The sequence below is a fragment of the Phaseolus vulgaris genome, chromosome 1, assembly GCF_051622355.1.
Source record: "Phaseolus vulgaris cultivar YP4 chromosome 1, ASM5162235v1, whole genome shotgun sequence".
Classification (NCBI taxonomy): Eukaryota; Viridiplantae; Streptophyta; class Magnoliopsida; order Fabales; family Fabaceae; genus Phaseolus; species Phaseolus vulgaris.
In genome coordinates this window covers 3,765,682-3,780,223 of record NC_143498.1, presented here as the reverse complement: position 1 = coordinate 3,780,223, position 14,542 = coordinate 3,765,682, and the positions used below count along the sequence as shown (strand labels likewise).

General features: G+C 33.2%; 2 protein-coding genes across 7 annotated transcripts; both read right to left on the bottom strand.

Moving 5' to 3' along the window:
* Positions 1-231: 231 nt before the first annotated feature.
* Positions 232-4,775, bottom strand: LOC137816557 (protein NPGR1). Of its 6 annotated transcripts, none has more exons than XM_068619740.1 (6): positions 4,196-4,775; positions 3,475-3,743; positions 3,091-3,349; positions 1,632-2,854; positions 1,132-1,279; positions 232-1,011 (listed from the first exon to the last, which is right to left on the bottom strand). In XM_068619740.1, exons 2-6 carry the CDS (start codon positions 3,664-3,666, stop codon positions 701-703), a joined length of 2,133 nt encoding a protein of 710 aa, XP_068475841.1. In that variant the 5' UTR covers positions 3,667-3,743; positions 4,196-4,775; the 3' UTR covers positions 232-700. The 6 variants fall into 6 exon arrangements, with proteins under 6 accessions (XP_068475841.1, XP_068475845.1, XP_068475842.1 ...); XM_068619744.1 differs by having other exon boundaries at positions 3,091-3,345; positions 4,196-4,693; XM_068619741.1 differs by having other exon boundaries at positions 3,475-3,760; positions 4,196-4,578.
* Positions 4,776-7,732: 2,957 nt separating this feature from the next.
* On the bottom strand, positions 7,733-14,027 carry LOC137816556 (uncharacterized). Its single transcript, XM_068619739.2, has 13 exons — positions 13,615-14,027; positions 13,232-13,403; positions 12,929-13,009; positions 11,712-11,806; positions 11,510-11,628; positions 11,003-11,110; positions 10,739-10,848; positions 8,969-9,278; positions 8,734-8,811; positions 8,600-8,650; positions 8,405-8,494; positions 8,177-8,254; positions 7,733-7,973 (listed from the first exon to the last, which is right to left on the bottom strand). Exons 1-13 carry the CDS (start codon positions 13,622-13,624, stop codon positions 7,920-7,922), a joined length of 1,356 nt encoding a protein of 451 aa, XP_068475840.1. The 5' UTR covers positions 13,625-14,027; the 3' UTR covers positions 7,733-7,919.
* Positions 14,028-14,542: the final 515 nt, after the last annotated feature.

The window sequence follows — 14,542 nt, the reverse complement described above, 5'->3', positions numbered from 1 at the left end:
AATATATTTCCTTCTACTCTACTATCTATCTTTGGTTACAACTACTAATGTTAACAAGCTAAGTGTATTTTTTTTATACCAGTTAGGAAAAAAAACTTCTATACTTGTCAGTTAACTGAAAGTGTTTTTGAAAAGTAAGCAATTATTTATAAGATTTTATTTTTCCAAGTCAAGCACTAAATGTGTCTAACATAACAAAGTAATGAAATATAAAATAATAGTAGAAAAATGTTACTTAATCCAATCAATTCTTATCATATAAACTATAAATAGTGGGTATTGTTTTTCAGAAGTGAGAATGTATTATACAAAAATGGAGACTTATAACTATCAACTAAAACTTAAGAGGTCAATCAGCAGTCAAATTATACGTGTGTGAACTTCACATGCAGGGATTACCCTCTCCTCGAACAAATATTGTACATTCTGCTTGAAATTTGTTATAAATTCTTTACCACTAGGGAACCAAACTTCTGTCCTTCAACTCATCTCGTCAAATGTGAAGGACATCGCTTTGGAGCATAACGAAATAGATAATAAATAAGTAGCTATATTTAGCTATAGGTTTCTTCACAAATATTTAACCAAGGGTATATTTCTCTCCCATTAGTTGTTGCTCATGGCTCTTGCATAATGCTCTTGTTTAGCTCACTTTTTTCTCAACCACAAAAAGTGCACAATTCTTCTTTCAAGGTCTCAGTCACTCAAATTTTTGCACTGGAGCTGAAAGCTTGAGCTCATATGCGGCTTGAAAGCAATCTGCTGCTTGTTGTAATGAACCTTCCATTTTTGAAACTAGACCAAGGTTAAACCATGCATCATGGTTTGTAGGATCTAATCTCAAAGCATTCATTAAAAAGCTTCTTGCGATTGGGAGTGGTTGCATGCCAAGTTTAAGCAACAATTTTGCAGCTGAAATGATACTGGGAATGTAATCCGGTTCTATTGACAATGAGACTGAGAAGGAAGCTAAGGCCTCCTTATGCATTGTTCGAGATTCAAACAACAACCCTGTCATTGTCACATGCAGCTAATTTCAGATTGGCTATTGGTTAATGCATGGAGTTGTAAATACAAAATGTACTGCAGTTCAATAATGAAACATGAACACTCAGTTGTCAAGTTCCATACCAGTAATATGCCAACTTCTAGGAGAAAAAAAATCTATCAACTGGGCCTTGTCAACACAAACTTTTGCATCTAGAAAGGAGCAAAGATCTACATAAATGGTAGCCAAATCTTGCCAGGCTTCCATTTCCAACTTCTGTTGTGTTAATGCCTGCAAACAGATGAAAAGTCAAGGAGGGAAACTTCTCAAGCATTCAGGAGACTACTGCAATACCTACACCAGCATTAATAATATTTTACTATAAATATTAATCAAAACTGTCCCTGGTCATAAATAATATTTTACTGTTAGCATTGTGTATTGGACCACAAAAAATGAAAAATTCTAGCATATAATTAGGTAAGGAACTGTTGGTTAATGCTTTTAATATAATTAACTAGTCTCAATATAAAATCTTATATCTGAGCAACTTCCAACAGTCAAGAGCACGTCTTTAGTTAATTCTAATACAAGCCTATACAATGGATGTCATACTGTTGTTCCCTTAAACAATACTACACACCTCATGCCTGAATGCCTTAGCCTGAAGCCAATGGTCCTTTTGTGATTCAATTACTGCTAGCAAGATTCTGTAGGTCTCTATTGCTTGCTTGGGTTGCTGCTGAGTAATTTGAAGTATAGCTTTCAGTCTCAGTAGTTCTAACTGGTCTATACTACAAGCCTCATCTAAAGCAAAATCAACTATAGTTTCCGCATCCTTAAACCGCTGCTGTGCTGATACTATGAGTGCTAACAACTGCCAACCTCTTTTTGAGCTGCCAGCCATCATGTCAGAGTATATCATTAGATTGTCATATGCTGCATTTAGATTTCTTTGGATTGCAGTTTCCAATCCAAGGCTGAATATCACTTCTGGATCATTATTTCCATTTAGAGCAACAGCATCGTTTAGAAAGGACAAAGACTGTCTTTGAAATATAATTCTTTCAGAATCTAGTACAGATATTCTAGCAGCAGCCCCTTGGCAAGTGCCCAGAAATTTTTGGCCCTCACCCAGAAAATGCTCATTTTGATGCTTGGCTAGATCAATAACTTCCTGTGAAAACTTAATGCCTTCATGAGCATGGTTTGGACATAGAGAACACAGCTTTGCACCAAACAAAAATGAAGGAAAATAGGGTCTGTGCTTGGCTTCAGAACTGCCACAAGCTTTCCTCAAAAGGTTCAAGGCTACTTCATTCTGTCTCGCTGCACTGTAACAAAGAGCAAGAAAATACCACCTCTCTGCCCTATCATAAAGACCTGGAAGGATCTTCTCTAAGTTATCTGCCAATGATTCAAACATTCCAGTTATTGAAAGTGAAAATGTAAGATGATCCATTATTTCAGGGTCCCAGTCTATTTCCTGAAGTGCCATCTTTCCTGAGAGTATTAACAGCAAAAGTATGGCTTCTTCAGTGCCACTCATAGGTGTAGTTAGACCATTCACTTGCAACTGAGAGGGTAGGTTTACTTCAACACCACCATAGAGTAGTGTGGTAGCCAAATCTTTTTGTACACTGGCCAATCTCCACGGCTCCAAATTCCACGGCTTGATTAGAGCCCGCCGGTAAGCAGTGACAGCTTCATCTAGAAAACCTGCCTTGATCCATAGATTTGGAAGCAACTCCAATGCTTTGTAGAACATTTCTTGCAACTTACAATCTTCACCAATACCCTCAGGCATTCCTTTAGGGAGAGCAGATTCAACTGTATCTACAATAATTCTGCACTCTTTTGCAGCCTCTGGTAAATAAGAAAGCAAAAGTAATTAGAATCGGCACCCTTCACTGACAAACCACTCGTGTGAAGTTGGATACTCAGACCAAAATAAAAACACAACTTTATGAAGATTGGCCATATAAGAGCCAAACTTACAATATCCTACAAGTAAAAATGGGTGCTCTTCGCAGGAGCTTGCTAAATCAAACAAAACACAAGAATATGCAAGATATCTGAAAGAGATATGAAGGTGGTGATACCGGTGTATCTTCCAAGTTCTTCTAAGGATTTGGATTTAAGCAAAATTGCCTCTAGAAGCAGGCTTACTGAATGCATTGACATTACATTAGGAAGCACATTATCCACCTTTGACCGTGGTTTTCTTTGCTTGGTTCTTTCAGCTATAGCCCTGATCATCCTTGGGGCCAAAGCCCTTATGTCTATACCTTCAAAAACTAGAAGGGCAGCATCAAAGTTCCCTCTTTGGAATTCAAGCCTCCCCAGCAAAGCCCGAGCTTCCTTAAATTCACCAGAAAGGAGAAAGTTAAAATCAAACAGTAGTCTTATGTTAGCAGAAAATATTTTCACAATTAATATGCTATTTTGCAAAATAATTTCACAAAGAAAGAAACACTGAATCATACCTCATAGTTTAATGAGAGAGTTTCTTTTAAAGTAGATTCAACTTCATCGACTTGCGTCTCATCAAATTTGGATTCCCAATCCCCAGTCCTTGAAGAAAGACCACTTGCAGAGAAATCCCTTGTTGCCAAGGACTCAGGTGACTGTGGTGCCTCTTCAAATTTGAATTGCTCTCCGGAACAAGCACACAACATCTTCCAAAAGGTGTGGATTTCAAAGTGAACTCACCACAAATCACTTCTCAGCACACACTTTCACAGGGGTTGAAGACCTTCAACAAAAACGGTTCTGATAAAATTCAGCAACTGATTACAATTTGTAAATTGATTGACACAGTTGAAATGGTTGGAGTGAACTATCGTTGCTACTAAGACTGTTTATTCCTGTAGAGCTAAAACAGCAATGATCTTAACTTTATTACCAAGATGAAGAATGCCACAAAGTACGCTTTTACCTTGAATTTGGAATTTCACCACTGGTGTCATGAAAAACACGTTCATGCAACTTAAAACCAAACCACGTAACTTGTGGGAACACAAAAAAGAGAAAGTAGAAAAAATATAGAGAGAGATGATGACAGATTTTTCAAATTCAAAGGCAATGATGGATGTCATATGAAAGAGAAAAGAAGGAAAAGTTTTCTAGATGAACACGGGTGGACATGTTAGAGCTGAGAAAAGAGACAGAGAAACAAGAATAGTAAGAACAGTGCCTAGGACTTACCAACCACAGCTCAGATTCCAAAAACCTGAACCTTATCAGTGTTTGACGCCATGAAAGCTACCCTTCTGTCGAACTTTCTGTTTCTATGTTTGGATTATTTGAAATTGGTCCTCATTGGTTAAAAACACTCACCCTTTTAAAAATTCAAAACCTTTTGGCCTAAATGAAGAGCAACTCAACCAAGAACCAATTCTAAGCTTATAGAAATGTACAGTACAGATTCACATATCTGACTCTTTATAGTTATTTTATTTTAAAAATCTCTCTCTCTCGGAGTGTTGAGAATGTTTGGTAATAGTAATAAGATCATTGAAAAGTTGTTGGTAGATTGTTTGAGTTGGTTTGAAGTTTCAACAATGTTGGTGAATGTGTTCACACTCCATACCACACTTGATGGAGATACTGGCAGAAGTAGCTTAAGAGATGGAGCAAGAATTAAGGGAAGAAAGTGAAATTAAAGGAAAAGCAAAGGGTGTTGTCGTTGGTTGCCACCACCCAGAGGCAGCAGAGCAAAAGGAACCTCATCAACATGTCCCCATACATTGGTGTGGACATAAATGTTGTTTACTTTCCAACCTTTTTGTCAGTTACTGTAACCAAAACATATATAATGATTTTCCTATGCTTCATGTTACAAACTTTACTTTCAAATAATGAAAGCACACAGTATTAATACAATTTTTTATTTGATTAAACATGAGAATAATTTATAATATAGATAATACCTGAAAAATCTTATTTTACTAATTTTTATTTTATAAAGTTTTCGTTATACTTAAAGTTTTTTTTTAAATTATATTTTTCTTCTAAGTCTCTATCAGACCAATAAAATATCATATTTTGTAATTTATATATATATATATGTGTGTTAATTTTGTTACTGTACATGTTGGTACACTCATAGTTTGGTCCCTCCCTAGATCAAAACAATATATAGATTAAATTAAGAATATATAAGAGTGATGTTAACAGTGATCAAATCCAAAACATTTTATAAATAAAGAAACCAATTTAACAAGATTATGATGAATGGAGAATTTGTTACACGTAACCATTAAACTCGTTTATTTAATATCTTGTAAAAGAAAAATTTAGAAGGAGAGAAGTGTAAGTTTAATGTAATGGTAAAAAACAAAAAATGGTTTAAGCTTTTATATATGAATATATAAATAAGAGGATGATTAAGTTTTTTTTTAATATCCTTTTTTTAATGTGATAAAAGTATTTTTACAATTATTAGATTAAAAAAATATGAGACAAGGATGGATGAAGAGTAATTTGATATTTTATATATATAAATAGTTAAATTAAATATTTAAATTAAGAGTTTAGTGATTATACATTCAAGTGTAAACAAGTTTCATGTTCATTCCATCATAAATCACAAATAATAGTTATTATGTCTTTTATCAAAATAATTATTATTATAAAACTTAACAAATTTAGCATGACAATTTTTAAATGAATGATTATCCACTATGCATAACTTTTTATATATCCACAAATAATTATTGTACTTTTACCAAAAAAAAACTTTGTTTTTGCTGAGAATTGAATGTCACTTTTTGAAATTAACGAGATTAGCGGATAAATTAGGACACACCTCTCTTAATTATCGTGCTATGATACAAATTAATATTTGATGACTTTCGTATCCTATATCCGAGAGTGTGATGTTACAGTTTAATCACACTTAGTTAATTTCTGAAAAATAAAAATTTCTTAAAAAAAGTATTTCTAAATTACTATTTTTAATACTACCATTCATTTGTTATAAGAAATTGTATCTCTAATTATTGACTGTTTGACTGTCAGTTTTGGTTATTTTTTAACTGTAATTTATTAACATGTGTATGTGTAAAAAGAATTTTAATCACTCTTAAACTTTTAATTTTAGAGATGTTAATATGATTTTTATTTATAAACAAACTATATATATAATATAATATAATAAAGTATACGTCTTTAAAATTATAACAAACTAAGATCTGATAAATTATGTGTGCATGCATGCATGACCTGCAAACTTTGAATCAGTTAAAAAAGTTGCGTAATTTTATATTGAATTCCATCTTATGATTAAAGGGAATATATGGTGTGAGCACTGTCTAGGAAAATTATCATGCAATAATTGAGTTTTTTTTTATGAATTATTATTATTATTATTATTATTAAAAATATACATTGTCAATCGATAAAAAAAAACTATTATATCATATGCCTTAAATCTTAGATGATAGTATAAAAAACTTTTAAAAGTTATATCTAAATTGTTTTCTTTAGTAATTATGATTATTAATAACTTCATAAGTTTTTTGAATTTAAATTTATTTTTAAAGTGCGTAACCTATTTTAAAACTAAAAAAATAGAAGAAAAACCTTAAAATTAGTTGTTATTTAACTTTGAAAGAAATGGTTGTTATTTTTTTAAAGTCAAACTTGCAATTAAAAATTATCCTAAATGGCCCTAACCATTCCAAATGATGAGATGAAGATTAAAAACATCATTTTAACAAATAGAATTCAAAAGGCAATTTGACAAATTAGTTATCTTCTAGAAAGTTAAAGAACTGGATACAAAATTTAAATAAATTTTGGGCTGAATTTTGTTGAAAAATGGTTGAGAAGATGATGATAAGTGGTGATGTTTTTAATATTTTATAGAGAGTGAATTAGAATTTTCAAAAGTTAGATAAGCAATGATGGTTGGCAGGAGATTCAAAGGGAGGCACATGGACAAATCCTTCAAAAGGAACCCATTCACATGGACCTCATTTTGCGGGAATCTACCAAGAGAATCAATGTAAAAGAGATTGATTATATAAACTGTGAGTTTTAATAAAATATAATTATAAAAAAAGTGTTAAAAGTGTATTATTAATATTATAAAAAAAGTGTTAAAAGTGTATTATTAATATTTAAAATAATAATAATAAAGCATTTCTTTTGCTTTAGCTTTAGTTTTGTCGTTTCTGCAGCCGAGATTCCTTCAGCAACCAGCCACTTTCTCATACTCACACACAACACATGCTTCTGTTATGTCACCTTCCTTCTCTCTTTCTCATACTCACACACAACACATGCTTCTGTTATGTCACCTTCCTTCTCTCTCACCCTTCATACTTTACAGCTTCAACGCATTTTCCAAATTTTCTCACAAACTAGAGTTTGGATTAACAACTCAAGCCCATAAATTTACTTACAGGAGTGAAACTTCTTTTTAACTCTTTCTTTTTCATTAAACAAAACTATTAAAATTAAACAAAAATTATAAACAATATATTTATACTGGCATTATTAATATTGGATGGGTTTATCTTTAATATCACTATTGTATTAATTTGCTTTAACTCGCCATTTTTAAGTATTTAAATCTATTTGAAGATAAACTCTGCCGTCTTCCAATTGAAACTAAAATAAAGGGGAAACCTAGGAACACTTATTTTATTGCATTAGAATAATAATAAGCAAGCTAACCAGATCAGTTCTTTTTGGGATAAACAGTTAACAAGTTCGTTACAATGTAAAATTTGAGTGTTTAATTAAGAACATGCATACGATGTTATTTTGGCATATATATGTCATGTGAAACTGGCATAGTGTGCAGAAATAATTTTCCTAGCCATTAATTCAAAAGGGCTGGAGTGAAGAAAATAATAAAGTATAAAATTAATGATCGAATCATGAAATGAACACAATCCCTGCTAATAATTACATATCCAGCTCAAAACGCCTCGTCGTCAACCATACTGGTTGCGTAGTGACCCAAGTTTCGGCCCTGTAGTTTATCAGAAGAGGAAATAAAGGGAACAAAATTCAGCACGGTGTGAATATTAAGATGATTACGTAAATGGCAAAGCATGATTATGGCCAGAAAATTTGGTTCCTTGTGTAATAAACAGTATAGAGAAATAGATAGAGAAAACTAGTTTGTATCAAACACGAATGCTCTTAAGATCGTTACATGGCAAGAATACCAACCTCAGATAACAACCGTTGCTTATTAAGTAATTGTGTCCTAGTCTTGTTCTGAACTGAATTCGGAGACTTGAACATTCTCTGCAAGAGGGTCAATAATGCAGATAAGTACACAATGACAAGAAACAGGAAAAAAATAAGTATATAACATGTGAGAGTAGCAAACAGATAAGACGACCTTCAGTAACAAAAACACATCACAGTTAAGCAAAATCAGTAATAGAAGCCAACCTTTTCACCGCTAGACATCCGATGTTCATTGTTATTAAGATATCTTCTCTTTGGTGTGAAATTAAATACATCTTGAAGGAACACATTTTCCTAATTTGCCAAGGGAGAAAGGGAAACAATGTAACCACCGAAATAAATAAGTTTTTTCAGCAAAACTAACATGTTATTGTTCAAAAGTGACAAGAGAAAGCCAACCTGCATATGCTTGATGAATCCTCCCCCTAAAAAGTGCTTGAGAAAGTTCAACTGCAAAAGATGTATGTTAAAATTTAACACAGAAAGGGAACCTTTTGTCAGAAAAATAGATTAATGAAAAAATATATAAAAACCTGTATCATCTGGGACCATGAAGATGTCTGCAGTGAATCACCACCAATTTTCACAGAAATTTCAGGAGAGTAACCATACTGGTAACACAAGGTATTAAAGTCAGTAAAGAAGCATGTGTTCCACATGCAATAACCCTACAACTGGAGAGGCTGTTTACAGGATTTGAACCAATGATCTTTAGGTCACAAGACTTAGAATATAAATTACAATTAATCAGAAAGGCAACTCAAGTACCTCAAAAAATTCCACAATATCTCGGAACAAGTTCCTCTGATTATTAAGATCTTTCTTAGCAGAACCTTTTCCACCAGCCTCAACAGAAAGGTTTTTCACTTGATTGATGACCTTCCCTTTCAATCCTTGTAAATGGGTGTAACTTTCCTGCAGGTTAATCCCTTCTCGAATCATTTCACTTGCACCCTTAGAATCAGTAGAAAATTTCTCTATAATTCCATTCTCAAAAATTACAGCCAGTGCTTCACCAGCAGCAATACGCACAGGCCGGTCTTCCTTGTCTAGAAGACTTGATAAATAAGATATTGAACTGCATTAACAACAAAATCAATTATTTGGATCCCAGACAATAAACAAGCATAAAACATAGTCAAGATTCAATTTAATTAAATTAGGAGTTAGGAATTTGAGCTTGGAATTGAATTTGAATCTTAATTTTAATTATGTTAAGGGAGTCCTTTAAGAATTAGAATCATAACTCGTGACAATTCCTAGAGATACAAAATGATGACTGGGGCCCTTTTCAATTCTTATTGCAATTTTGGCTACGTGTTTTAATAACGGAGAATCACATAAAAGGTTCTGAATATTATAAGCAATCTTTGAACAAAATTGATTATAGATCAAAACCATGGTTTTGTTGCACCACGACAAAAGCAACATTTTTGTGGAAAAGGAAAATCCTGTTCAACATGTATTGATAAAAATATCATCATGCTTAAATATTATGTCCTTACTTTAACAATATTTCTGTGCCCATATTAATCATTACAACAAAAAGTGATTTTGATCAACACAACATTTGATGTATTATAATCACGTTTCACCTCAATATTTCCAAACAAAAATCAATTCCCTCAACCACACTTCTCATCAGAATCAAATTTCTAAAATAAAGTTTATCCAAAATCAGTTTTGGCAAACTCTAATCCATGCACTTACTCACCACCCTAAGAAATTGTGAATACTACACAGACTATGAAATTAAAATTGTGCTCAACCCAAAAAACAAGAAACTGAATGCATCCCACACCTGACTTTTAAAATAATTATTGTAGAAGTCAATAACTGCACCATATATGGCCATACATTGGACGGAAAAACTTTTACACTGTGAAACTTAGAATTTTAATTCTAAGATGTACACAACCCAAAGATAGAATTCATAATTTAGAACCATATCCCATATGGATAACATTGAAAAAAGTATTAAAACTCTAACCAGTCGTTTGAATTACATCATCTAAACTGATCCTTAATATATCTTTAATTTAATAATTCTTTTAACATTTTCCCTGCCCTCAGTACCTATGTTACTCCAAGTTCCATGGGAGAAAAATTATAGGCATGCATAATCCTTCATAACACAATTTCATCCTCCCTGTCCCCACTTAAACTTTCAGTCAACCTTTTGGTAATCAAATCCTAGTACACCTGCTTTTATAACAAACAGGTCCAAAAAAATTTAGATTGCCAAACTGCATGTCAACTATAAAAATGAATGCACACAGAGGCTCTTAGTTCTTTTCCCAATAGCAACGAAGAAATGAGTCAAGAACTAGGTGATATTATTCAGAAGTCTAGAATGCAGATCTGAAATGCACTCAGGGTTGGTTTTTATGAGGGAAAATCCAACTAACTGCAGTCCCTGGTCATCTGTAGAACTTAGATAACTAAGCCAAGTAAAAGTGCAAGTTATGCACTTTTTGCAATACCAAAAGCTAGTGCAGGATTAAATGAAAATGGATACATAGAAACAGGACAGCTTACTTTTGCCAATTTTTAGAATTTAGCTTCAACTCGCTCATTGTAGATAGGAGAAAGGACCAAGCAGATACCACAGCAGTTATTAATGGAGCAGAAGGTTTGACTGCGACTACCTAAACAACAAAATAGCTAAGACAGTAAATTTAAGGTAGAAAAGTTAAATAATACTTGAAAGTAAAACAATTAGTAGTAGAGAACGCATAACACTTTGGATTGATAAGCATAATAGAAATAAAACTAACAAGTATAATTGAAATAAATGCCTACATTGGAACCTAATCTGGGATGAATCACTCGCCACAGTATGTCCATTGATCTCTCTGTATCCTCTTCATTCCCACCAACAAAAGTGATTATAGCCAAGCATTCCAGCAACTATAAAAATAAATGGCATTGAAGAGAGAAGATTCAGAATCAGAGTCTCTAATGAACCATAAGGCAAATTTTGAGTACAGAAGACTTTCCAAAATATCCAAACTCCTACTTACTGTTAAAATTCATGAGAAAGTAAAACATGAGAAAGTGAGAGAAAGTTGAGAGTATTGTGAAATCTTTGGTATTTTGATATCTAACCACTGAGAGCTTGTCCAGAGTTTATATATACTTCTAGAATCAATTGAAACTGTAATGATTAGTTACAACTGATTAGAAACAGAAACACAACGAAAACTGACTTCTGAAAGCCTAATGGGCTTGGTCTTCATGGCCCCAATTTACAACAGAGAACAAAAGCTAGGATAACAACAAAACAATCTATATCTTGCTAATACTTACTGAAGGAATTTTTGTCAAATTTGATTTAGATGTGAGAAATTCATCAAGAGGACGAGCTGTTTCCTCAAATATTTCCCGTGAACGATTATCACCACATCCAATAGTCAAGGACAGTAAACCTACAAAATAATCAACATATATGTTTAATTATATCATTATATGAATGCAACATTAAACATTCATAAAATGATCCACATCTTACCAATGGCATGTGATGCCAAAGCAATCTCCTCTGCAGATGCCTTTTTGGATCCCTTTTTTATTGAAGCAAGACACGAATGCAATAAAGTAGCAAATCTGATGGAGGAAAGGACGTCAAAGTTAGAAACATCATAATTATTGAGATAAATAAACCAATGGCCAGGCCAAGATATAACATCTCTGTAATCAACATAAATACATTTTGACATTGATACTATCCAGTAGTAACCATCCTATTGAAAGATAAAAGATATATATGGGAAACATATAACATTTTTTTTCAGGTTAATATAGTTTTGCACACAAACCAGCCAGTTGACAAAGTAAGTATATTAGAAATAATGATAAGATTTAGGAACACAGCATAAAACACAAAGGCATTAAGCATCATTACTAGACTGAAACACTGAAATTAATTGACAACTTGGTTGTGAATTTGATAAGACAGAAATATTGAAATTTCTAGACATAAAAGTCTAAAGAAGGAAATTTAAGCAGCAAAGGATACTATTTATCTTTTAGCGTTTGGTCATCAAAACAGGAAACAGTTTCTGTTCAATATACAAGGAGTGTACTTTAGCACTTTTTCAATCAATTTCATTTTCGGCAAGTAAACAGGGGTGGGGCTATTGGAACTCCAAAACCTACTCATTCATACTCTACACTACATACTTTTCATGGCAATTTCTTAAATTCTGTCAACTACATGATAAATTATTAATGAAAAGTGAGCAGTGTGGGATGTGAATAGCCAATTGAAAGGGACAATAGCCACACCACACCCGTTAAAAAAACACTGATAAATCAATTTCGGCCTTCAGAACTAAATTGAGCTTCCTGACTTCCCCAAGTTGACTTCATTATTTCTATGCAATCTCTTAGAAAGGAAATGTCGACTCACTCAACCTTACAAAATTGGCTTATAAGGTAAGATTTTTTGCTACTTATATACTCTATTTAACCATATCTCTAGACACACAATCAAAATATAGTTTAACTCAAAGTAAAAGCTATCCTCTTAAGGCCAAAGAAGAGCTTGCTACTAGTAAACGGGAAGACTACAATACAAGACATGTGGCTAGGTTGGACAAAGCACATGTATCAATTTTCTTTATGTTGCTTAGGCAAATTGTAACACATGCAATGCAATCAGGTAAATAAATGATACAAAAGAAAGAAGCAGACGGTTGAATAATGTAAAATTCGATAGTTGCTTACTTCTTATCCACAAACTGATGCTGCAAGTTGCTACTGAATGCCCCGACGATCACCGACAATGCTCTCTCCCTCGTGGAACTCCTTTATTTCCAAAAGCGAACAAAATTTATACATGCACTGATAGTGTAAAAATCTTTTACACCATAAACCATCCTGTGCAGTAAGTTCGTTGAATTTAATGATAACTAACTAGTTTAAAAGTCATATCCATGAAGATTTTCCATTAGTTGAGTTTACTCGTAAAATAAAACTTGTTATAATTTTAGATTTGGAAATTGCAGTGGTAAACACTAATGCAAGCACCTTTTCTCATCCAAGGAATCGAGAGCTTGATCGAGGAGAGCATCTTGATCGACGAGCACTTCTTCGTTCCCTGAGACGGAGACGTGATCAGTTCGCGAAGTTGACGACGAACTCACACTACTACTATCATCGTCGCTATCCAACATTGCAGCACTTTTACGTTGAGAATTACCTACTCATACATAACCAAAACACACCACAAAAACAACCAACAACTTCATTCATTCGCCGCGAAGTCATAATAACAGCACTTAACATTCTCATATTAATTAGTGAGTTAATAAACTAAGCAGTTTCAATTAATACGCGATGGATCGGATAATTAAGATGAGGAATAAACCCTAGAAAATGCGATATAACAGGATATGGTTATGAGTTCTTACGCTTTCCCATAACGGTAACGGCTCCAACGGTGTTGTGTTGGGTGGAGAGGAGAGCGTTGGAGAGTGTTAGGTGATGGAATGGAAATGAGAATTGAAGGGAACGGAATTGGGAGAGAAGGAGGATGAGAGAAATATGCAGAAAGGTGAACAATAAGCCATGAAAAGAAATGGAAGATTCTGATTCAGACGAATAGAGAGAAGAGAGAGAAGGTTTGGTTTTATGTGTGATGAAATTTGAAGTGAACAATGAGGGTGTGTGTGTGGCGTGGTGTGGTGTGGAAGCTTGAAAGGGAATTATTCAAACAGGTGGTGTGGAATATTCGGAATGTGTGGTGTGCCACATACTCTCTACTGTGGCGTGGTTGCGAGGCACATCGCAAACCCGTGACTGAAAATCAACTTTCTCAACCTCTTTTTCTTTTTTGGAGCTAATTTTTTTTATAATTATAACTCACATTTTAGGAAATAAAGGAAGTCAAAAAATAAGATAAGTTAAATTAGAATTGTTTAGTGGGAAAGAAATAGAGTAAATGTCATATTTTAATTTATTATTATAATTAAAAACATGTATAGAAGCTTCTGATTGTTTATCTCCATTATCTTGAATTTCTACCAGAAAATAATTAATTTATAAGGTTTATAAGGTATGTAGCAAAAATACTGGCAGAGACACTGATACGTCACGGACACTGATACGTCACGGACACTGATACGTCACGGACACTGATACGTTACGGACACGGATACGGTAATACGTACAATCTCTAAAATTTAGGATAGGGGGTACGGATCTATATATTATATAATTATAAATTATATCATTTGACAATAAAAAATTATGTGCACAAGTATATTCCAGATTATTTTTGGAGCAGAAAAGATGTTTTTTATGACTGGTTCACAATGATTTGTTTTTTATTTTTATAAT